The sequence below is a fragment of the Opisthocomus hoazin genome, chromosome 4 (genome assembly GCF_030867145.1).
Source record: "Opisthocomus hoazin isolate bOpiHoa1 chromosome 4, bOpiHoa1.hap1, whole genome shotgun sequence".
Taxonomy (NCBI): Eukaryota; Metazoa; Chordata; class Aves; order Opisthocomiformes; family Opisthocomidae; genus Opisthocomus; species Opisthocomus hoazin.
Genome location: NC_134417.1, coordinates 1,145,997 through 1,172,453, shown reverse-complemented (window position 1 = coordinate 1,172,453; position 26,457 = coordinate 1,145,997). Strand labels below are relative to the sequence as shown.

Here is a 26,457-nt window from a genome sequence, read left to right as displayed (position 1 = left end):
ATAAGAAATAAAGTAGTGCAGGAAAAGTAAGCATTCCCTGCACCCAAAAGGGTGTCTTTACCACAAACAGTAATCAACACCGTGTGCCGCGCTGCTTTGCCTTGCAAGTTCATTGTTGTTATCTGACAGACTACAAAAGCACACCCCTGGACAAAACAGCAACAGGGAAGGAGAAATTACCCAGAGAGAGAGGGGGAGAGAGAAAGTGCAAGAATGTGTTTTACATAAATCTATTCCATAACAAAATGGAGTTATAAAACAACAACAAAAAAAGAACAATTCTAGCATTCTTCTCCCCTTTTCCTAAAGTGTAATAATTTTTGTACTTTATGTGCAGCGAGTTTTTCTATTTCTGTTCCACTACCAGCCACAGAACTCACCCTTTCATCAGCACAGAATTCTTCTCCAAAGGAGGCTAGAGAGGAGGCTATTGCGGAAAAGATCATAGTGATAAAACGGGTAGTGAAAGATAAAAAGATGTCTAAACACTGAGATACAGGCATGAAGGTATTTTTTTTCTTTTTTAATGATGGCTCCTGCTCACACCCTTGCTCTCTTAACTCCAGAGTTACTCCAGTCATTTCTATAGACTGGACAGGAAGCGGGCACAAATTCAGGATGTTTAATCAGAGCTGCACCCTCAAAGATGGGACGACTGGTCCACAAGATATTGAAGAACTTTCTCTATCAAACCAGCAAACAACCTGAGAACCTCAGATTAACTGCCACAACCACAGCCACCTTCATGGCAGTCTTGGCGCGCCAAGGAAACAACTACTTCCTGAAGAATCTCTGCACGGAGACGTGGACACCGGGTGTGAATATTCCAATTCATCAGCTGGTCTCCTTTGTGACTAACGAGGATGACAGAGGCCAGCACTACCATACACAGCTCAGTACTGTGAGCGTCAGTATTTAACCCTCCTCACGTTTAACCTAGTGAACATGGGCTGCCTTCAGGCAGAATGTGTCGCTTTCTGTATGACACAGGAGAAAACTCCACAGACTTAGCACATTATTTCTTGTCAAAGCAGCAGCCTTGCATAAACGAGGTCTTTAAAGAATATGGAGATATGGGATTAAAGACCAGCAAGCAGCAAATGGTACATAATAATCTTCAACTACAGCATCAAGAACACAGGCATGTGATCCAGTGCAAAGCCATGCACAGTGGAATGAAGCAGACCTGTTCCCCATTAGAGATCTAAGCAAAAAGAAACAAGATGACACAAAAGAGCACAGATTGTAACATCAAGCCACATCTCCAGGAATTAATAACCAGGCTGAGAAGAAGGAGGTAGTGCCATGTCTCTCAGACTCTGCAGAACGCACCTTCCCCTCCTCTCCTGGTCCGTCTTATAGAAAGAAGAAAAGCAGCAGCAAATGAAACTCCTCGCAGCCTCCACACAGGCCTGCGTAACAGGCCACAACGTTTCACCCTCCAGCATGAGAGAAAAAACATCAGGGAGAAACACTGTGCTACACCGGAACATGTCGCGTGCTGGCACTGGGCTAGAAGGTGCTGATTTTAAAGAGCATCACGACAAAGATGGCAGTTCAGCTAAGACGCAGATTCTCCCGCACGTAAAGTAGTAGTGCCAGTCTACGTGAAACTGGTTTTAGAGAAGCTGGCCACACTCTGCTTAAAAATACTGGTGAACGTGAACAAGATTGTGACTAACTCCTACAGGTGACTCTAAGGATGCCAAGAATGGCCCAAAACAGTTAAATAATGCTGGGAGAGGATCCACGGAGGGTATCATCGCCTGCTTCAAAAGCTGGTAGACTGGAGAGGGAGATACTTTGTTTGTTTGTTTTTTCAGTTTGGTTTTGGGGGTTTTTTTGGAAGTACTGAAATCTATGCCCTTATGCTGAGTTTATCAGGAAAAACTTCATGTGAACAGTAAATACCCCTGGTCATACGAATCGCTAGGTGGGATGCAGCTGCACACAGGCTGAACTTGAAGGTTACTGTTAGTAAAGCTATCAAAACCACCAGTGGAGAAGTGAATGACTGTCGACAGGTCCTGATCCTGAAGTAGCAAACCATGCTACAGAAAACGGCACTAGCACAGGAACTCTTCACCACATCTTCCTGGGGCTGGAGACAAGGCAAGGAAAGGTAAAAGTGTCTCTGCTGACATCCACGGAGACACAAAGTTCCTCGGTTTCAGTAAGAGAGACGCTGCTCTGCGGATACCCACACGGACAAGCCCACAACTACTGCACAGCAGTAAAGCCACTACAGTGGACACACACACCAGAACGCTGCATGGCTGTGAGCTGCTTATTAAAGAATGACACATCCTACAGTTCCAAACCAAATTATTTTAAGTATTGTATCAGCTGCCAACGGCTTAAAAATGCGAGTCAACCAAGATGAAACTCACCTGTTCAGAGGTATATAATAACTTACCCTTTATCAGAGTACAAAACCCCAAAATGATTCCTAAGCAATTCAGTTTCAACAGCTGTAAATATCTTTTTTTCCCCCCTTTCAAATTTCTGTTTAGCAATTGGAAAGTCCCAACTGTACCTTTTCTGCCTTTTTGTCAGAGATATCTTGCTTTTCTAGAACTGCCATGCTTTCCTTCAGGTTCTTCACTATGTCCGCAGGAGACTTGTGGGACTTTCCAAAGGGGAATGGCATGATTGCGAGCCCCAAGGTCTTCCTTCTACAGCTCCTGCTTCACCTGGAAAAGGAGAAGAAAAAAAGCACGTCAGAAATAGAAACATGAGGTCAGTATAACAACACACACGAAGATCAAGAAAGCATAGCAAAGGTATTCGTATGTGGACTAACCATCCTTGATAGCTGAACTAGAGCTTGCCATGACAGACTTCAACGCTTGTTTTTCTAATTTTCGAAACACAAGATACAGAATCTAAGCACTCGCATTAAGACGGCCAGCTGATGCTACAGGAACAACCTGAAGAGTACATTAATTATATCCAAAGCCACGTACTGTACAAACGCCACACACAGGCAACACTAACAAGGCTAAATTCTTCCAATTAATGCTGTCGAGCAAACTGCCTTCTCACCTCAGTTCTCCGCCACACAAGCCCTCGTGTCTCTGCGGCTCTGCAGTGCTGTCCAGGTACACGCCTTCACCCGCCTCCGCTCCCCAGCAAACGCAAAGCAGACCGTCCAGCCTGCCCTCGGCACGGGACCCACCGGCACCACGCAGACGAGGCCACAGACGGCAGCTACTCCTTTGTCAAAACACTTGCTACGTCCTGGCTTTTTTGTGTCAACATTACTGTAACTTCATACTGAAATACAGTCTCGCTCCCACTCATTTTATGGGAAACAGCATTTGTCACCAACAACAGGGGCGTAAATAAGGCACTTGGAAACACTAAAACCAAACACCTGATACGTATCTTTTCCAAAAAGATAAAACTTGTCTTCCAGGAGCAACTATCCTTCCCCAAAAGTATTTGGCTCCTGAATCCAAATACAATCATTGTTCTGTATATGTACATATATTTGCTTTCACACACAAACACACACACATATATTCACTTCTGTGTACAAAACAGAAAAGTATTGCTAGCATAAACGAGCACACAAAAGCTTTTGTTCCCGAACGCACACACCCCCATTTAAACAACAACAAAAGCTTCTTACAAGTGAATTCTATAAAGCATACCTCCGTAACTCTAATCTAGACAGAAAAGAACAGGAAATCCTGCATTAAAAATGCTGACACTGCTACTTCTGCTAGACACAAAAGACAGCCGAAGCTGACAGAGCAGAGATTGCACTGTCGTTACAAAGAAGGGATATTATCCTGAAAGTCAGTAATTTCTGTCACCATACGACGTCTGTGAAGTTAGTAACAAGGCAGCTACACTCAGTACGTGTTGAAGTTTCTCATCTAATACCACGCACTTTGATCCTTCATTGAAACACCAGCTCATTCACCATGAACTCCACAATGTTAATCCTGATCTTATTCAGTCATGTTTTGATCAAGGATTGATGCTCTTTTTGAGTTCTTCTGATTTTTAACACAAACAAGTTGGCCTAGCCCGAGGGCAACAGTTTAAAGGTGAGGAACAGAAGCACTCGGATCTTTAGCCACGAAGATTTCCATGAATCGGTATTTCAGGTGACCAGCTACAGAGACCACACCTTCGCTGTTCCACGCCTGCCAGCTGCCCACCAGCCTAAGGGGAGCAGTATTTACCGACTGCTTTCAGACAGAAGTATGAGCATGAAGGTCGAAGCAAGACCTTCCACCAGCCATTTCCATTCTTTCACAGATCACAAGGACTTTCTGTCGCTTTTATTTTCTGGCATAATAATTGTCTCATTGTGCACAAAGAAGGGGTTGTAACACTGAAATGACAAAGGCAGCACTGGTACCCTCAGAGACGACAGCGTCTGAGGAATGACCTGTGAGGACAAGAGCACTGTATGCCTCACCTTTGTCACATGCGGGGGAACAGAAACCTACCTGCAAGGAAAGCACGGCTACTCGTTATTTAATGAAAATGTAATTGCATTTAAAACAATGTTTAATGAAAATTACAGTATTTTCACACAGGATATTTTTTGGAGAGAGAGAGTACATAAGTACAATTTCCCCACAACATAAATGACATACCTTGAGCATCACAGCAACACTTCAAATGTTCCCTTTATCTCTCCCTTTGATTACTACTCCTGCCAAATTAAGATGAGCCCTGAAAACAAACCTGGATTCTTTCACGCTTGTCTATCCATCACTGATACTAATAGTATTTAACAACTACTCAGTATATTAATTCTGGACAGTGGCTATGTCCATGTAACAGAGCAGGACCAGCTCAAAAAGCTGCTAGCTTCATTCCTTGGATTATGTGTTAAAATAGACTAAAATCCAGTAGGAATCACAACAGTTCTTTGAGAGAATAAAAATATTATATGGAATCACAAAGTCTGGTGTTACAGCAATATACAAAGAAGAGATATCAAAACCAAGGAAATGTCTCTGCACACTTCTTTTCTGGATCACACCTATGCGACGTCTAAACTAAAAGACTACATCGACAACAAATATGACACATAGAAACACAGAATAAAGGCAAACAACTGTCCTCAGAGTGCTCAACCTCTTCTGTAAATAGTCCACCACTGACTTTTTCATGAGACCTCGCAGGTTCTGAGTAAATCAGATACATACACATGCATACATAAGTTTTAGTATGTACTAGCATATCTAATAGAAAATAATCAATTAACAGCAGCTCACTAGTATATATTGACAATAAACATTTCTTCTCAATTCAGATAAGTTCCTGTATGAATTTCTGATAAGCAGTTCAGAAAAATCAGGAAAGACTGCCAGCACCAGTAAGAATTCAATCCTCATCCTTGATTACTGAAGGTGTAATTTTGCTTCGAGGTATTTCACTTCTCATATAAAATGGAATAAATGCATTGTTTCTGCTATTTCAATGTTATGACTGGAAGGAATGCAGTGGCACTGGCAGGAACATCATCTGGGGCCTCAAGACCGACGGCCCCACCAACCCTAAAGCAAAACTCTATCACTGAAGAACCTGTGCCACATCCTGCGAAAACAACCCCGAAACACAACAGGAGCAGTCCTTCGTGTCTCCGAGCTGCACTTCACGCAGCGAGGAGAACACAGACAGGCTGTTCCCCTTCCAGCCCAGCAAACCCACCCCAAGCAGCCCTCTGCACACAATGGACAATGACAACATCTGTGTGAGATCGGAAAGAACGGCAACCACCCACATCTGCACAGCGAGAGAAAAAGGAAACAACATCAAATGACATCTTCTCCGAACAAGAACAGCCCTTACACCATGTCAAATGGGAACTGTTTCACATTACTAGCACCTGACCGCCTCGCAAATGCATGATAAAATTTGGATTGTGGCTTGAGAAAGGGATCACCGGACTCTTGAAAAGAGTTCAGCTGCAACGAGCACACAGACAGCTCTGTGCTCTGCGGGGCTGCTTTGCTTTATCTCGCCTCCCCGGAAAGCTCACTGCTTCTAGCTGTTTGCTGAAAGAGACCATGAACCGTGTTACACCAAACTCAGGCTTTCTCGGGCGTGCATTTTATTTCACCAATACTCAAGCATGTCAAACCTAACAAAATTGAAGGTCCTCACAATATTGGTGTCACAGCCACATTTCCAAACCTTAAATGACATTCTAAATCCAAATGGAGTGCCAAACACCACCGCGGCACGCAGCCAACCGCCCAGAGATCTCAGCACGACTGAGCCACACTCGGGCACGCTGGGACACGTGGGCCTTCGTGACACCACGAGACAGCAGAACCACTGTTTCAGGCAGTGCGTACAGTTTCCAGCTCTGTCAATGCACCACGCACCCGTGCAGTTTGCTTTACGTATACGGCTTTGTATTTGTTCTTCACTGCATTGACCACACAATCAATTCATGTCAAATTTAATGCGTTCCATATATAAGATTGTTTTTTTAACTAAGCAGGCAACACTTCAAAGCGTTTCTCTGTGAGGACAGCCCTCTTGCAGTAAAAAATTGCTGCAAGAACAAACACGGAAGCATGATAAACGAATCCCTCTCCTTCCATCACTCTCTGAAGAACAGATGCACTAGCCTGCAGCACGCTCTCCCTTGTAATTGCTAATTTCTCCTTATTTGAAGCATGAGAAAATGTGCTACCTATACAACAGTAGCAGAAATGCGTGCTACAGTGTAAAATCTGGTCACTTAACAGAAGAAGGAGGTTTTTGTTGTAGGTGGTTTGTTTTTTTTAAATGAAGCATCTTGTTAGTATGCCCGCATGACTATTTTCAAGACAAAAACTGGTACCAAAACAGTACAGCCACACTCCTGACTGCAGCGACACGTGCAGAGAGTTACTCCACCGACAAATGAACTACTGACACTGAAGTCCCAGCAACGCGGTCGTTCAAGCTATACCAAAGGTAAAGGAAAGGAATACTAGCAGTATAAGCAAAGACACAAAAGCAAACTCAGCCTTTCTGCCTACTGCATACCAGGAACTGCCACAACACAAAAAAGTTGCAACTTTTTTCCTCTGCATAAAAGTATAATCCATAAATAAAGCACCAAATGAATTCAAGTTTTCACATCACTGCAGCTCAGCAGAGCAAATGTCTGCCTTTTCCCCGTGCAAAATGCAACTCAACACACAAAATCCCTACATTCCCAATTTTGTGAAACAACCAGGTACAATAAACTCCATTTCTTATTCTATTGTAGGCCTCAGTTTCATTGCACTATACTAAGCCTTCAGTTAGAGCTTGTTGCCTTGTTTACACACCAAGAGTTTAGTAATCTCCTAACGGAGGAAAAGAGGAGGAAAAACCCCTTCAGCCACTTTCTGGCTACAACTGGACAGGTTAAAAAAATGCAAGCCTAGCAAGAAAGCACAGGTAACATCCAGTTACTGTGCACATAAAAAGAAAACTGCTGAAGCTCAAGCAAAATCAATATAGTTTTAGTAAGGCCAAATAATCAAGACAGATGAGCCAAGCCCTCAGCTGGCTGCTGCCCACGGGCAGGTCCCACTCCCCGCTGCTCCCTGGCTTCTACGTCACGGCCAGTGGGCCCAGCCGTGAGCCGATTCAGCTCCCTAAGCCACCAGAAGACCAACACGCCAAAGGAAAGCAAGCGATGGAAGTGTGGGGACTGCAGGAAAAACATCCATTTGACCAGCCAGCAGCGGTGAATCAGCTCCCTCGTCTCACGATCTCACCGCTGGGGCCCTTCGTGGTAAGGCTGGAGCTGAAGCAGCAGCAGGACCGAAGGGGGAAGGTCACTCTCCACCAGTCACTCTGGCAGCTCTGGTATTTGTGTGAATGCCCGGTGTGCCGACTGAACTCACCAAAACAGCAGAAGGCAAACCCAACAAATGGGGGGGGAGATTTCTGAAAGGTGCCTAAGACAACCCAGCACAAGGCACTCTCAGCTGTGAGCCAGAGCCAGCCCAAGGGAGGAAGGAGGAGAGGAGGCAGCTGGGGCAGGCAGGAGCAGAGGGGAGGGCACTGCTCTTGCTCTTCCTCCTCCTCCTCCAGGCAGAGGAGGCTGCCAGCCTCTATCCTGGAATCATTATCACAGGTTGATCACGTTCAGCAGTGCTAATAACACATGGGAGACTGACTTAAGCAAATACAATCCAATCAATTAACGAGTCTACAAAAGCAAAATACCTAGATTCACAATAAACAGTTGGGTCTACTCTGGATACGGATTTTTAAATGACCATTTCTCAGTCTGACTGAAAACACATGCTGTATCTTGCTAGGGAGAGGCACGTTCGTATTAAAAATGCAACGCAGTGAGCACGTGTTTGTCCTGATAGAACTGATCTCCCCCCAGAACCTACCCTTTGGTCGCATGCCTCCTGGATTAACAAGGATCATTAAGCCAATATTGAAAACGGTACTGTAAATCAGTTTTCATCAGGTCTTCTTGCTACAAGCAGCTGTTAGTTCAGCCAGAATTCACCACTGTGAAGGCTGGCTGGAACAATAAAACTAGAAATAGCTAAAGAAATTCTGCGTTTTTAAAAGCACTGCCCCACTCTCAGACATGCCCAGCGTCCAGAAGCAAGGCCGACAGCCATTCCTTTGATCCAAGAACCATTTTTTCTGCATGCTACCGTGCTCCTCGGGGAAAGAATATTCAAGTACTTCAAAGAGAGAAGCAGACACCACATCAGCTATTCAGCCCTCCCGTACGAGATTACCGAATTTTAACGGTTACCAGAGTATTTAGCCGTACTTCAGCTACCGACGGTACTTTCCACCCACACCACGAGCGCGCGGAGCAGCGGCGGCCCCGCGCTGCACCGGGGCCCGGGCGGCAGCTGGCACGGCAGGGCTGCGGCACGTCCTCCTGAAAGGCCTCACCACTTCCAGCTGCAGAAATATCATTGACCTGAGGCAGCATCCATCATGTCCTTCAGTATATTGTTTAAACCGTGCGCTCACATTTGTCATTAAAACATTCGTCCACATTTCTCACCTGCTGATGTCTACTACACCTTTCAGTGCTCCGGTTCTCGATGTGGTTTCCCACTAGACGAAACAGTTTTCTAGAACTTCAGCATTGTACCAAAACAATTTTTCAATATGCTAAACAAATTGAAACAAGACAGCCTCTCACCCAAAATACATGTACAAATAGCGTAGTTTATTAATACAATCTCACAGGCTAAACCTTCCTATCATGGAGGAAGTAAGACTGACAAAGAGCAGAAGCCGACACCTCAATCTATTTCAGGGCTCCAGCACAAACTGTTTAGTACAAGCACGGCTTTACCTGCATAAGCACGCTATCAACAGGATGGCTATGGTTGTAAAGGGTAATTACTGGCACTACCAGCTGGCAAAACTTAAAAGCATGCTCCAGCTCTAAGGCATTTTTTATATCCTCTAAACACTTCCACACATCTTTTCAGCACTTCTTTCAATATAACTTTAAAATGTGGACACAAAGACTACATCAGCTGTCTCACACATAAGAAATAAAAATTTCCATGTACTAAATGGCTAAAGCAATCAACCACGTGTTTGGATCTGTTACGATACTTTGTGAGGAACATCATCCACACAAAGAAGTTTTCTTGCAAGACAGGCATGTTCATCTCATACCTGGCATGTCCCACCCACCACTGAGCACCAGCATCTTCCTTAAAATTCACTATTAATTTGTTCTATCCAGTCTGCAGCACACAAAAGCTTTAATCTGATTCAAAAGCAGTTTCACAACTCCGCATCACAGAATTATTTGTGATGTGACCCACTTAAAGACTAAAATAGAAAAAAAAAAAAATCCCCTACCTAAGAAGGGTAACTTAATTCAGAGAAAAATGAAAATCCGTTCACAGCCCTGCCTGTTTCTTTAGCACCAAATGCCAGCTGATTCCCTTCATTAAGCAGGCTCCTCTCTCGCCATGCAATCACGTTACCAATCCTTCTGCTTCTCCAAGAGCCTGCTCCTCCAGCAGACACCTGCACCGTGCTGGGGGAAGAGAAGGGCAGCTCCTGCCGTTAGGATCCACTAGCTCACGGCAGCCTCCCAAACGATACCGTACTTTCTGGCTTCTACAGAAGCCATCGCAGTTTAACAGAGAGCTACAGAAGCTTTGCAGAAACGTAAGTAGAAATTGGCTTTCAATAAGGCTGTTGCTTTTAAGGTGTTTCAGAGATCCAGCATAAGCACAAAAGCTTATTAATACCAAAGCTCAGTATCTGAGATTCCAGCTCTTCCTCCATGTTCAAGGAAACCTTCTGACTCAGCTTCTTTCCCTGGTGTACTGTGGAGAGTTACCCCACCCATGCACTTCCCCACAAACCTCCCTGCTATATTGCAATATGGTATACAGACAAGCATGTAAATGCCTCGCCCATTCCTTGGTAAATATATTTTGGAAAAAAAAATAATCACAAGTTTCACCGCAAAAAGGAACACATCTCTAACACGCTACGCACAGGAAAGAGCTGCACTTCAGGCTCCGAGAAAAGCTGTCAGACGGTATGCCCGCTGCTGGCCAGGCTGAAGCTCAGTCAGTCTCCTCACAACCTGGCACTGCAGTCAGGCCCCCGGTGGCGCAGACGCCTTTACCGCATCATCACAAAACCCACAATATTTGTTACATGACCAAAAACGCTGCGATTACGTACATGCCATTCTACCCACCCTTGGCAGCAAAAATGCAAAGCCAGGAGAGTAGTCTTTGTAACTATTTCCATTCCTTGGCATGTATGGTTCCCACTCCTTTCCTGACGTCTTCTCTTTGCATCAGATTCCTGACAGACATCTAAGGGTTAACTCTGAGAGTGAAGCAGGGGCAAAGGGGGAGGCAGAAAGTACACTGCAGTTTAGTATCTGACTTAGTTTCACACGGTGCAGTATGGCCTACAATCAACAGGTTCCAATAACTGCAGACAGACGGCTGTGGGAACCCCAGGCACCGCGCGGGCCAGGGACAGCAAACCCCACTAGCACCACAACAGCACATCAGCACTTAGCTTTAATCAGAAAGCGAGTGCAAGGGACAGAGGAAAAACAGATTATCTAAAATGCAAGTTACTTGCATCAGGAGGGAGGACGAGAATCCTAAGTACAGCACAAGGTGGGAAGCGAAAGGCACCTGTGCTTTTTGGGCGTTCTGTTTTGAAGAGAAGTTGAGAAGAATGAAAGTGCGAGACCGGTCCTGGGACTGCTCCAGGTGCAATCCCAGGTGCTACTGTTGAGAGAATACTCCCTCAATAAACTACACGCAGTAAAGCTGTTCTCTAGCAGCACAACTAACAAAGCTAGCAAAAGAAATTCAAAATGGATGAGGTATTTACCTGAATGTAGTTCAATAAGAACCGTGTCATAGTATTACTTCTAAAAAAAACCAACAATATTTTTCCCATGGTTCCTTTGCTTCCTTTGGAAACCAAATTCTGTGGCCTGCTAGAAACTTCTAACGCTCAGCCTAAGTTTATCTAGTTGAAGACATGATAGCTCTTCATCTAATTAATCTGAGTAACAACAGATCTTCAATAAACATAACCTACAAAGGAACAAGATCACTTAAGGAACAACAACACTGAAGCAAGAAGTTAACGGGTTATAAAACAGTGATCCCAAGGTAGCCCAGGAACATGCTCAAAACACTGCCTAAAGAACTGGGAAGACATATCACGGAGTATCCATCTTTCCTGCTGGCCCCTGTCATAGGCAGAATATAACCAACTACGTCAGTCTCTGCTTTGACATGCTACACCCGGGAGGGCTTGCCTTCCAAAGCAATCAATTTGGGAATTCGCAGCTAAAGACTATTTACGTCAGAGTACTGCACAATTCACCTCAGCCCCAGCAGCCCTTCCCACACTAGCTGGGACGACACGCAGTCAAGCGTAGCTTAAAGGTCTCTGGGTTTGCTTTCATGCATTAGCTTGGCATCAGTGGGGCTGACACCCAAAACCAACAGGCACAGCCAGCCGCGCTGCAAAACGACGGCGAGTCAACTGGTCAGACTCCTGGGAGGTGACTCCGAGACCACGGATGACTCCTCAGTTCTGCCATTTGTACCTCTACTGAGAGATCTTACTGGCGTGACACAAAGATTAAAATGTAAATTATTCTGAGATCAAGTCTCCTGAATCCAAGCTGATTCTTGCTACACAAAACCGAGAGAGCTTGGCACACTATTCAGTGATTACATATCTCCTCTGCGAAAGGGAGTTCCTGACAATTATCTATGGGAGTTACGTACTGAGTCACAGGGAAAGCAGGAGAGGGCAATCAATAAAGGACTTGGAATCATGACCCCACCATTCCTGTGAACCCTTTCCTTCTACTTCATTACATCCTCCTTCAGTAAAGGCAAAAAGTTGTGCAGTTCATTTTTTTTCCTTAAATTATCTCTTACCTAGTACAAGGAGCTGATGCACAGCCAGTATCTGAGCTGATGCATAAGGTGGTTATCCATCTGACGAATTTGCTTTCTGTCAAACTATTTTTTAGCCATGACCCCTGGCACTTAGAACACCTTTTTGATGGCAATACAAAAGGTTTACTGACACAACTCTGCTGGTAAATCCTAGCAGTGCAGATAGAGCTTATATTAGTAAAAAACACAACCTCCGATTGCGGTAACTGCAACCGTGCCAGGGCTTTCCTGGCTAAGTGCCTTTATACAGAGTGCTCTCGCCTTCACGCTGCCAACCAACATCAGTACCACCATAGATCAAGTGTCTGATTCTCTCAAGCTAGCCGTGTGGAGGTGTCTTTTAGTATGGAACTTTCACCCAGCTTATTCTGCGATGGAAATCCCTGCTTCTTCCTGAGTACGCTGTACCAAGGGCAATGTGGCAGGCAGGAAAACAGTGCGAAAATCAGCAAAATCAGAGGCTAGCTAGCAGAAACTTCTCTTTCTCCCCAAATATTCAAGATCAATGATTAGTTTCATGGGCATCAATGGAAACAGAAAAAAAAAAAACAACCACCCCACAACCAAAACAAAAACATTATAGGCCAGGACACTTCTGTAACATTCAGATGTACATCTCATTGCTACCAAGACACTAGTGTGTTTGTAAGCAATAAACACAGAAGTAGCTGGCTGAAATTTAGCCTCAACAAAAACAAAACTGTCATGGGTTCAGCAAAGAGAAAATACACCGGTAAAACCAGCTCCCTTTCCAACTACACTAGAAGTGATTACTGAATTGACGATCAAACGGTGTGCCACGAGAATAAAAACAAACCAGCAAACAAAACCAAACGTTAAAGAGTAATTCACTCCACTCTCCCAAGAAAAGAACCAGCCACGGTGACACAGAAATTCCACGTAAGTAACTTCAAGATCACAAAACACCTAATGCAGCTACAAAAAGAGTGTCCTTTGCACAGCTCCCTCAAACCACCTCTGTTTCTCCTGCCAGTTCACGTTTGGGCTAAATCTTCCAAGTCACTAACGGATTCGATCTCTGATACATAAACCGCATCGCACCTCAACTGCCGAGACAGGTGGGCTCCTCTGGGGCAAGGCAGATCACAGAAAGATGTATGTAAGGGCAGAGACGACGCATACCAGGGTTAGGAGAACTATCCATGGCACAAACCCTCGGGAGAGAGAAGGCGCGAGCCAGAATTTCTAACGCCATGCCACTCGATTTTCCTTTTGTTTCAAAGATTCTGAGGCAGGGGCAGAGAAGTTTCAGCTTAACCCCAAACTCCACTTCATACTATGAAATGCTCTGCAGCACAGGAATCAAGAAGGGGGAATGATCTAGAAAAGCCAAAATGTGTGCCCCCCCCCAAAATGTGTCCAAGCTCTTGCCAAGGCAACCTAACCAAGACTCCTTCTGACGACTCACGAGATGCCAGTCCAAAGATCCAAGATACAGCGAGATACGTCAGCATACACACTCTGAAACATCAGATATTCCTAAAAAAACACGTGAAAGTCCTTTTCCCTCCTGACACCACCTTAGAGTTCCAGTTACTGAAAGTCACTTGTACATTAAATGGAAATAGAACAGAAACGACGTGTCAGATGCCTGTGGTGACCCATCAGATACACATACACGCTACATTTCATCTGGGGACACTTTAGTTATCTTTCCAGGTAGACGCGATCACGGCAAGCAAACTTCTCCGCTGCCATCAGAGTAACAGATACCAGAAAATAACCACCTCGGGACAGGCAGGTAGAAGGTCCTCATAGAAAGTCTGAAGATTAAATTTATTCCAGACAATCTCACAAGAAAATACGTGACCGCTCCTGCTTGCTAGAACTAAGGCGAGCTGACCAGAGATTTCAAAACCCATTTTTGCATTTTAAAAAAAAAAGGGGGGGTGAGGGAACGGGGGGGACAGGGAGAACACCACAGCAGAAAGGTACCTTTCCAAATGGAAGACTTCCCACCTGATTTTACTTCAAAGCAGCTAGCAACAGCTGTTGTAGATGTGATTCTCCAAGGCACAACAGCCCAGAGGGTTCACAAAATGTAACTAAAATCAGCACTGTTGGTATTTTCTATGTAGATGTCAGCATCTCTCCTGCAACACACCTAGGGGTCCACAAACCAAAACCGTTTGAGAGCTACCAGTCGAGAGACAGCAAGTGAAAAATGAGGCTTGTACCAAGCAGCGACTAATATTAGCCCAACTAACACAGCGGAAAAACTGAAGCATCTCTGAGGGACAGTTTCCTTATCTGATCTGCTCTGAAGAGCTGGACTGGAAAAAGGAACTATCAAACTGTTTTGCAATACTAAAATAAGAGCTCCTAACTTTCCCCTAACGCAATACTGTGTAACACTGCCAAGGGAAACTTGAAAACTACCAGAAGTTATCGTCTCTAAGTTTACCCAAGGACCAATCACACATCATCTCTGTAGCTCCCAATTCCGAAGGACAGATCTTCCAAAGGGCTGACACCAAGCTCAGGTTGAAATGCTCGCATTTTAGCTGATACTTCTACTCCTACATTGTGTATTATTGATTATTTCAGCTACCTCAGTATCTTGTCAGCACCTTCTCTTCCTTAGGATTGGTGGGGAGGGGGTGGGAGGACACACACAAAAACAACCTTTAAAATTGTTAATTGGTGCACCAGCTCAACACTAATGTTATTTAAATAAGGAATTATAAAACAATAATTTGATAGGAGTTTGCAACTGTATAGTGTCATTGCTTTCTACATCATCAAGAGGCTTCAATCAAACAAGAGCTCTTAATCAAACACTCAAGAAGTGAAAAACTGCAGCTATCAAAATTCACAGCCTGAATAAACTCTGAAGTTATTCAAAAGCTTTAATTGATCAAAAAAAAACAACAAAAAAACACCCATGAGACTTTCCTATACTAAAAGACTTAAAAGACTTGTTCTGATTACGAAGGCCAGCCAACAGAAATCATAATTCTCCAAAACATCTTCTATACCCTAGTTCCATCTGCAACAACAAAAGTAATCAACATCTTAGGGAAATGCTAAGTTTAAGGAGAGGCAGGTAAGGTTTTGCTTTAAAGACTCTGGTTTAAGGCAACAGCCTAAGGTCTGACTGCAGTCAAAATGTACTTTTGGCTATAAGTTCTTTAAGATAATCTGTAATGGTATCTTTAAAATTCTGACAATAACAAAAATCAAACGCACGCAGTGATAATTTCGGAAACTGACCAACCATCCATTAGATACAGAAGTAAATCAGGGGACTTCAGAGATTTCAGATATCTATTAAAATAATTTTTTTTCACTACTAAGTCAAACAAGACTTAAATAAACAATGTAAGAGACTCAACACTTTATTGCTTTTCAAACTATCCAGATTTCCCTTTTAGCTCCTACAATAGATTTTAATCTTCCCATTCACAATCATTTGAAAATTACAGTTTAGTTTGGTCATCTAATTTAGGGACTTGATGAAAGGCCTGATTTTCTCGGTTTTGGTATAAATCTTGGAGGCATGAATCCACAACACTAAAAGTTAGAGTACCATAACAAATAGAAGTGCCAAGTTGTAGAAACTTCTGGTGTATTTACCAAGACTTTCCAATGCTTGTAAGTAATTCTGAAAGTTAAAAATAACCAATTTAGAGAGGAAAGATTCTGTATTTCCGGCCAACAATCTTTCTCCTCATTTGCTAAAGAGCTCAAGACTGCTAATTCTGCAACTCAGATTTGAAATATCTTCCTACATTTGACACCCTTAAGTCCTCAACCTGCGTGAATACACGAGGGGCAACGGCCAATGCCACAGGGAGAGCAGAACCACTCCACTCCAACAACCTTTCTGCAGCAACGCCGAGACCATATTCAGTGCAATTCCTAAGGGAAGGACAAAGCCTTGCATGGTCAGTCTCAAAGGAAAAAAGCATAATCCATCTTCTGTTGGATGTACACTCTAAATCCATGCCTATATGGCTGTTAGCATTTTTTCTTTATACATATGCACACACGCATATATACCTATAAGTTCCCAAACAAGAACGAAAGCTCACTGAACAGAGTTCCTTTCTCTTTAAGATAGATAAAAACGTATACATACAGGGAGTAACTACCATCACTAGTTAGAAAGCTGGGGGGTTGGAAGCTGTTTGTTTCTTCCCAGTCAAAAGAATGACAAAAACTGACATGCAATTCTTTCACAGAATTCAAAACTTCAACACCTTCCTAAGTTTTTCGTCATGCACAAACACCCTGAAGTTTTTGTGACTTTTTGGAAATTACTCCGTAACTCTGAAATAAAGAGGCTCTTCTGGCTCTGCGGATGTTAGTCCCCTCCTGGTCTCAAAGTAACGCCAGCCAGACGGCACAGCCAGGCCAGGACTCTGCCCAAACCGCTCCGGGAGTGGATGCAGCTCCGAGCAGAAAAACTGTTTACTCCAGCTCCACCCTGTTACAGACTTAGCAGAGTTTAAATATTGCTCAATGTCAATTATAGATGTAAAACGGAACTATGTTAGTCAATACTGATGAGTCAATATACTGCTTTTCTTCGAGATTACAAATCTAAATGACCACATCCAGAACAGCACTTGTTTAGAAAACTTTGCATATTTTCAAGAAGCTTCCTTCATTGTTGATCATTATCCATGAAATCCATGGAAAAAGACTATTTGACCTGGTCACTGGATCTGGTGTTTGCTTTCAGACCATATTTTAAGACAAGCTGAACTTCTCATGTTCAAGCAGCAAGGCCGTGAAGTCCAACACCCAATGCTTTTAGATTTATAGTTTTCTAATTATCTTGATTATTTTAGTTTTGCTCAATTGTACTTTTTTTTAAGAGAAACCTTCATTCATTCCGCTGACAAACTACACCAGACTACAAAAAAAGACAAATTTTCCATGGGAACTTTTCCTTATTTGATTTTGAAGCTGGACAGCATGCAACAAGGCCAAGGACAGCAAAATCAGGTCCCTCCATCAAGACTCTCAAGCACTGCCCCAGGCAGCAGAATTCTACCCCTCATCTTCCTTTCTCATCAGGCAACACAGAACCTTCGTGCCTAACACGCGGTCACTACTTCTGTGCCCATCCTCTTCTGGAAGCCCAAAACGGAGATTCTGAGACTAACAACTAATCCCGTGGCAGAAATTCAGGTGCCTGAATGATGGGTGCCACTGGAAAGGCATGAGAACAGCACAGCTGGTCTCCAACTGCCCCTTCAGAAAGATCACAAACCTCCCACCCATCGTGGGCAGACACCTTGGAGCATCTATCACACTAGATACCTATGTTTAGGCCACTGAATCTCACACCGTGGATGGATGCCACTGGGAAAAAAGCTTTGGAAGTGTAAGCTCTCGAGTGCTCCACCAGACAACACGCACAAGGTCTCGCACTCAAGCACAGGAGAAAATTCTTTGTGTTTAAGCATCGTTACCTGAAAAAAAGGGGGAGAATCACCATGCTGCCGAAGAACACTGTGAAATGTACTTTCATTAGTACCTGTGAACCAATGAAAGACCAACGAGCAGGTGAATCCTCCTGTCTTCAGAGAACTGAGTTTTACACAACAAAGCAAAAGACCAAATACTACGTTGTGACTAAACAAGTCCACGCAAAGGCTGCCCCTTCACTAAGCATTCTCTCATGTGCGGACTCAACAAAAGGTCCCGCTGAAAAAAAAAATCTTAAGAACACTCGTGTAATCAAGCTTTTTGTACCTAACCAGTGTAAGCAAAGTGAGTTTCTGAGTATTTGTTAACTTTTAAGATATTAACTTCACTTTCTCAACATTTTTCTAACACAGCACTGAGCATTTACAAAGGCTTTATCGAGAACCATGCCTCAACTCTTTCCTCTAACAGGTACCTCATTAAATTCTCCCATAAAGTTTCTCCATCACATCCAGTCTCTGGTCAGTAGAAACTTAGGACTTTAGCAGCAGGTGTTATGGGTTAGAAGAACGATGCATTCATAAATGGTATGGGAGAGACTTCTCCGTGCTCACCTGTGGTTGTTACACTCAGTCCACCTCTGTATCACTGAGGTCTCATTTGGTTAGAATAAAATCCTCTACCATTTCTTTTCTAAAATCTTACTTCTCTGCGAACTTTTGCTTTTTCTTTGCCTAGACATGGTGTTCAATAAAGTCAAAATATTACACGCTGGTTAATTTTATAAACCATTACAATACACCAGGAAAAAAAAAATCTTTTAACACATATTAGAAGGACTATGATCTGCCAAAGCAGTAAAGCGCACAATTTCCATGTTAGAGTCAAAGTAAAATATAATGACACAAGTAACTTTTGCCTCTTTTCTACAGCTGTAGCAAAAACTCTTGAAACTGCTTACCCAGAGGAAGAGATCAGAGACTCCACTGCAGCAGGATGCTCTGAGCATGTGCTATCAGCACGCACATCTACCACACCATGCAAGATGCTACTCATAATTGCACGTCTACAGACTTTTTTAAAGCAGCCTGGCGTGACTCCGAATACTCGGAAGAAAAAGGTATCCATCCATGGTAAGCCTTCCCAGGTAAGCTCTTGTGGCCAGGGGAGTAAAGAGAGTAATAGCAGGAGGGCCACGAAGATGATCCAAGGGCTGGAACACCTCTGCTGTGAGAGCTGGGGCTGGCCAGCCTCCTCTCCGAGGAGACCTTACTGCCGCCTTTCAGTACCTGAAGAGGGCTTATGAGAAAGATGGGGACAGGCTTTTTAGCAGGGCCTGTTGCGATAGGACAGGGGGTAATGGTTTTAACTAAAAGAGGGAAGATTCAGACTGGGTATAAGGAAGGAATTCTTCCCTGTGCAGGTGGTGAGGCCCTGGCTCAGGCTGCCCACAGAAGCTGTGGCTGCCCCCTCCCTGGCAGTGTCCAAGGCCAGGCTGGACGGGGCTCTGAGCACCCTGGGCTGGTCCCTGCCCATGGCAGGGGGGCGGAATGAGATGGTCTGTGAGGTCCCTTCCAACCCAAACCACACTGTGATCCTATGAAGGCACATAGCTGGCTTCTACCTGGCAAAATCTGAAGCGGTACCAGACACCAGAGCTGGCCAGCGAGACAAAGCGGCCTTCCACGCCTGCCTGTTCAACCGGCTTTCTTCATATTTCTGTGCACTACCATGTTTTACTGAAAAGTCAGGATACAAAACCAAAAAAGCTTTTCAGAAAGGTGTTTCTTCAGATGTCAGCTGTCTGCCTGGGCATCCCTAGCAGCCAAAAAAGATTGCACATTCCACATTTCTGGGAACGCTTCTCAATTTTTTCATTATATGTTTTAGCACAGGTAACTTGAAAGGAGAGAATGCATTTCACACACACGAGTGACTGAACATAAGCACTTCTCTCGCAATCAGGCATATTCAATTCCCTGAAAAGCTGACATATTAATTCAATTTAATTTATAGCCAAGTCTTATTTTAGCTCTTTTCAAAGTGTCACCTTTCAAACGTTGTAGGGTTTGCAGTTCAACTCTTAGTTACATTCTTTTAGTAAGAAAAATGAATTTGTTACCAATACAAAATGACAAAAAAATACACAACAGGGTAAGGATCAAAGGCAGCACACAGCAATTTTTCACTGGTGAAGCCATTTCGCTGTCAAACACTTGACGGTGTATCTGAACATTTAAAAACAACTCCAAGTAGTAACTCCCAAGTAACTTCATCCAAAGATGTTTCTGAACTTGGAAAAACATGTTACACTAATACTACAGTTCTGCACTGATTACAAGTTCTCAATTTTTGAATTATCTTGATATATGTATCTTTCTAGTGATGAATTCCCTGAGCGTTTGAAACGGAGGGAAAAATTACAGAGCAAACGCAACTCTAGAAGGAACTCAGTATTTAACAGTAGCAGATTTCCAATAAACAGAGAGATTAGCCACAGCACTCAGCTATTTCCCCCATAATTTTATGCCCTTGTGGATAGGCTTAAAAAATTTGCTTCCTTTTAGTGTATTTGAAGTCTGCACTCAGGAACTTTTCGTAGCATCTTTTGACTGTATGAAGTATTATCTAGAATACTCAAAACATGCGAGTTAGAAAGCAAACTGCAGTCATTTCTTTAAACCTAAGCAATTTACTTTCTAAATTAATGTTGTCTGAAAAAAAAAAAAGGCCATGAAGGCTGCTGAGGAACAACCACAGCTATTCCTGTACACACACAGTATTTCGGCTGCTTCCAGTTTGGACCAATCCCGAATTCAATCCTTTATAAAGAGACTTTAAAAAGGGACAAACAAATGTGCCATTTTATCATCAGGTGGAGTAACGAAAACGTACAGATCTGCTCAGGCTGAAGAAAGACCGAACTCGCATGACACCCGCTTAAGCCTTGGGTGCTCCTGAAGCATGCATTTAGAAGCCGAGCTCAAGTCCATCAAAACAATTCCAGACAGCACCGTCTTCCACGTAACCTCTGGGTTTGCGCCTGGGGGCGGGGAAGGCTCTCGCACCACGCTTCACCTTCGAACGGAAGGACTTCAGCTTCCTGCGGGCTCGCACCTCCGCAGCCTGCGGGGCAGGACCCAGGGCACTGAGCGAAAACACGGCGGGAGAGAGCGCCCAGGCAGCAGGGCACGAGCGCTGAACGGCCAAGCAATTCAGACTCATAAACGCCCAAACTACACAAGAAAGGGTGGGTGTCAGGAGGATGGGGCCAAGCTCTGTTCAGTGGTGCCCAGCAACAGGACAAGGGGCAATGGGCACAAACTGAGGCACAGGAAGTTCCGTCTGAACATGAGGAAGAACTTCTTCCCTCTGAGGGTGACGGAGCCCTGGCCCAGGCTGCCCAGGGAGGTTGTGGAGTCTCCTTCTCTGGAGATATTCTGGAGAAGGTCCTGTGCAGCTTGCTGTAGGTGACCCTGCTTCGGCAGGAGGGTTGGACTGGGTGACCCACAGAGGCCCCTTCCAACCCCTACCATTCTGTGTTTCTGTGATTAAAAGTTCTCCTGTTCGAACAGTGCAGTCTTGAGCACTAACAGCAAAAGGAAGTGTCATCTTGCTCGAGGCTTATCTACAGCTACAAAAATACACAGTTACAGTGAACCCTACGCCTGACGACCACTGAACAGCTAAAGAGGTTTTCGTCCAACGTAATTAATATCTGCCTTCAACTTCCAGCTAAGAAGAAGTGGTAAAAGTGTACATGGCCCACTATTTCCTTATCACAAATTGTTAAATTTACAACACTTCAACTGTATACTGTACAAAATGCAATATTCTGAATTCATCTCCTATTTTTGCTTTGCACGTTATTGACATAAAATAGGTGCAGGCTGTTGTGGTGCTATTCATTTTGAAGGAGCAGATCAGTCAAATCTTTTTTTTGACAGAAAGCTGCAAGATGTCTCCAATTGGACAAAGAGAATCATACTTTAACAGCTGCTCTTGTAATTAAACCATATGATAAAGTGTCAGCAGTCAGAAAAGCAGGGCCAGAAGGGAATTCAAGAGGTCATGCCGGCTCCTTCCTGCCCCCTGCTTCAAACCACCATCAACTACTAGAGCGCAATTCCAGAACTCCACGCGCAGTACAAAAAAAGACGTCATTTTAAAAAGCGTCTAAAGCCTCTAAGCACATTGTAGAGATTAGCAAAGCTTTCAGAAAGATTTTTACACACAAATTAAGGCTGCCAACATCTCATTTAAAAAAAAAAAAATGTGCAAAACAGAACTGATTCAGAAGCAAGGACACAGGTCAGCAATTCTAGCATTCACAAAATAATCAGAAAAACCTAGAAGGTGCAGCACGTACAGCACAACAGTAAGGTCTCGTTCAACTACCATCCATTAATTAAGAGACTAACACATTAGCTGCCACGACAGAATGCAAAATAGGTACCATTCCCTCCTGAATAAATGTTTCATAAAAGCAATCAAGGAATTCCAAGAGGTGGAGTTTTCTTAATATTATCACACCCCACTGGGAATGCGCATTTGTCCGCACTTGATAATACCCAAAGAGCATAATTATCTCTCAAAGACATATTGTCACAAAGTATTACTTAAATGGCACTTATCTTTAGTCTCCCTTTATATGTATAAAAACACATATCTTAAAAAAAAAAAATGAATTGTTTTATAATTCTCCATCTACAACCGTGCACGAAATCCCTACAGAACGCATCCAAGTTCCAGAACTCTGCATCAACATAAATGAGAGAGTGCAATTAACTTGAGAAAAACCAACACTATCAGAATTTAGAAATATTCGGCAGCATGTTGGCCCCTCCGTACAAACTTTCACTACAGGACCTTTATCCTGCTTGCTCCCAGCCCACCAGACACCATCTCCTCCTCTGCTAAGGTACTTCCTCCGTCTGACCGAGGGAAGTACCCAACGACACATATATCACGCTACCATCAAGATTACAGCTTAAATAGAAGTAAACTTCAGCAAAGCCTATACTAGCTGGCTGACTCAACAGCTTCTCACGTCACAAGACAACCATGAAGCTAGTTGTAAAATACAGTATTTTTATAACACCGAGTCAGTGACAGACAAGATCTTACCGAGACACAGTGCCATAAGACATCGTGTCACTCTTACAGATCAGATAAGCTGCCAATTTGTACAGGGCAACCAAAAACAAACAAAAAATCAAGTCACTTCTGACTCCAAAACAGGCACCACGCTCATTCTAGTTCACAGAAAATTTCTTGGCCTTTTTTTTCCCTCTGCAGTTAAAGGCATGTGCCACATCAACAGGTATTAGGTAATAGGTATTAACTAAAGGTACAGGGTGTTATAAGTAGTAAAAATCTATTATTTCAAAGCTTAGAAGGCAAGGCGCAAGCTCAGGATGTTAAATTTCCTCTAACAGTATATGATTTCACCAGCTCGTTGCATTAAAAAGGAAGGCACATTTCCTGACAACGAACCACGCTGCTGAAAGGAAAACACAGGGCCTTGAATTGAGAGTTTCTGACAGGTAAGCTCAAAACAGCACATACGCGCAAAACTTTACCGCATTTTGACGCTCATCAAACTTCATTTCTGACCTACATTTAAACTGTTCTCCCAAGCATTGTTACTTGCCTCACCGAAACTGAAGAGCCTAGGTCATTTAATTTAATCATTGACTCATCATGCAAATTAAATCACACCATTCTCATAAGACAGCGTTTAGGTTTTAAATAAATCCTACGCACCTAGATGATCGCTTACCAAAAATCACATTTTCTTAAAAAAACATTAAAATTCTAAGCTCAAATCCAAAATACTGGGCACATCCCAGTTCCAACGCTAACAGCATTTCACTGAATTGCAGGAAAGCAACAACAACAACAACAAAACTTCTTTCACGGAACACAGAAACCACGCTGCGCTGGCTTTCCGCGGGGCAGCGCCTGCAAACCGCGGACCTGGAGAGCGCTGGCAGCCGGTCCTTCCTGCGCAGAGGCCTGTCACGACGGCCACGGCCACGGGGAACCACCGCAGGAAGAGCCCTGGGACCCGGCCCCGCACCCCCAGCCGCTCCGCGCCGCGCAGGGCTCAACCAAGCCGGGCTTTCCGCCGGCCGCTCGCCGGGCCGGGCTGGGGGACTGCCCGCCCGCGTCCTCCCGCCGGTGCCGGGACCGGGGCCCTCCCCTCCCGCCCCGGGGCGGCTCCGCTGCTGCGGGCCAAGGTGAGCCCGGGCCAGTTTCGCGCATTAACGCCATACCCGGGCACGGCGTGCGGGGAACTCGGCGGTAACAGGCGCCGCCGCGCCGCCGCCGCCCCGGCCCCCAGCCGCCCCAGGGCAGGCGGCCCCAGCCCGCACGGCACCCACCCCCGGGGAGCCGGCACCCGCCGCGGCCTGCCCCGTCCCCAGGCCGCCAGCGAGCCCGGGCAGGCGCCGCCGCCGCCGAGGCCCAGCCCGGGCCCTCCCAGCGTCGGCAGCCGAGCGGGGCACACGGGGCAGGGACGCGGCGGGCACCGGGCGGGCCAGGCCGCGCTCCCCGCCGCCCGGCCCCGCCCCGAGCGGCCGCCCCGCACGCACCGGCCCGACGGCCCGCACCCCCCTCGCCTCCCCTCACACACCGCCCGCCGCGCCGGGCCCGGGCCCGACTGCCCCCCGGTACCTGCGTGCGGAGCGCGGCCTGGCGCGTCCGGCGGGGCCTGCCCGTGTCGGCCCGACCGCCCCGGGCTCCGGCGGCTGGCGGCGCGGCTCCGGCGGCTGCAGGCAGAGGCGCGGCGCGGCGCGGCCCCGGCTCGCCCGGCCCCCTCCCCCCCCCCGCCCGCCCCAGCGCCCGGCTGCGTCGCAGCGGCCCTTCCCTCGCCCGGCGGCGGAGCGCGGTGGCGGCGGCAAGGGGCGGCGCAGCGCGGCGACGCTTCCGCCCGCCGCCGCGCGCTACCGCCCCCTGCCGGCGCGGAGGGCCGAGGGCGGCGCCCACGCGGGGCGGGCGGGGGGAGGGGTGAGCGGAGCCCCGCGAGGGCGTGGGGACCCCCGCCACGGGGGTCCACGGTCTCTGCTGCGCATGGTGCGGCCCCTTGGTTTTTATTATTGTCGATTTTTTATCATGTGTTACTCTTTTCATCCGATATTCTTTCCGTATTTGTTATTATTAGGTTTTTTAATTGCAATTATATTATTTATTATTTGTGTTATTTATTATTATCTATTTTTATCATGTGTTACTCTTTTTATCCGATTTTATTTCATTATTTGTTATTATTACATTTTTTAAATTTAAATATTAGTATTTCTTATTTGTATTTATTGTCTATTTTTTATCGTGTGTTACTCTTTTTATCCGATATTCTTTCAGTATTTGTTATTATTACATTTTTAAATTTCAATTTTATTATTTATTAGTGTTATTTATTATTACCTATTTTTATCATGTGTTGCTCTTTTTGTCCGATTTTATTTCATTATTTGTTATTATTACATTTTTTTAAATTTAAATATTGGTATTTATTTGTATTATTTATTATTATCTATTATTATGTGTTATTCTTTTTATCCAATTTTCTTTCATTATTTGTTATTATTCCATTTTTTAATTTAAATTTTATTATTTATTATTTGCATTATTTATTATTATCTATTTTTTGTCACGTGTTACTCTTTTTACCTGACATTCTTTCACTATTTACTATTATTAAATTTTTTTAATTTAAATTTTATGATTCATTATTTGTACTCGCTATCTATCCCTTTACAATTTCCATTTCTCACCACTGTTCCTTGCCCCCTCGCCCCCCGCGGACCCCTCGCCCCCCCTGCCCCGCCGGACGCCGTGCCCGGACGCCGCGGGCCCCGGGGCCGGTCAGGCGTGGGCTGGCGACGCGGCGTCCTGCCGTGGGCCGGGGCCTCAGCCGGCCCCGCGCGCCCGCGGACTGCAGCCCGAGGGTCTCCTGCCGTTCCCACCGCGGCGCCGAGGGGCTTCGGGCTCTTCCGGCAGCCCCGGCGGGCGACACGCACGTGTTCTCGCCGTGACCCGAATAAACGCCCGCCTCTCTCCCGGCACGGAGCCGGCTGGTACGGTGCGTTGGTGCGGGACAGCACCCGCCACGGTTTTAAAGCGGAACAACGTACTTTTATGGCACCGGTCATGAATCAGAGAATGAGAGAACCATTCAGGTTGGAGAAGACCTCTAAGGTCAAGTCCAACCGCCACCCCAACCCCACCCTGCCTGCTAAAGCATGTCCTCAACTGCCACGTCCACACGGTGTTTGAACCCCCCAGGGATGGGGACTCCCCCACTGCCCTGGGCAGCCTGGGCCAAGGCCTGGCCGCTCTTTCTCTGAAGACATTTTTCCAGATATCCAATCTGAACCTCCCCTGACACAACTGGAGGCCACTGCCTCTTGTTCTACTGGTTACCTGGGAGAAGAAACCAACCCCCCCTCACTACTCCCTCCTGTCAGGGAGCTGGAGACAGCGATGAGGTCCCCCCTCAGCCTCCTCTTCTCCAGCCTGAGCAGCCCCGGCTCCCTCAGCCGCTCCCCACCAGACTGGTTCTCCAGACCCCTCCTGAGGTTGCCTCCTTGCTCTTCTCGAATGTCTTAGGAGCCGTGAGGTGAAA

General features: G+C 45.3%; 1 protein-coding gene across 1 annotated transcript in view; it reads right to left on the bottom strand.

The window, feature by feature from the left end:
• CAB39 (calcium binding protein 39) overlaps positions 1–24,606 on the bottom strand; it is a 43,236-nt gene extending 18,630 nt beyond the window's left edge. The window contains exons 1-2 of the mRNA XM_075417536.1: positions 24,507–24,606; positions 2,537–2,693 (exon numbers count right to left, since the gene is read on the bottom strand). Coding sequence (XP_075273651.1) covers positions 2,537–2,650 — 114 coding nt within the window. The 5' untranslated portion in view covers positions 2,651–2,693; positions 24,507–24,606. The remainder of the gene's footprint in view (positions 1–2,536; positions 2,694–24,506) is intronic.
• Positions 24,607–26,457: the final 1,851 nt, after the last annotated feature.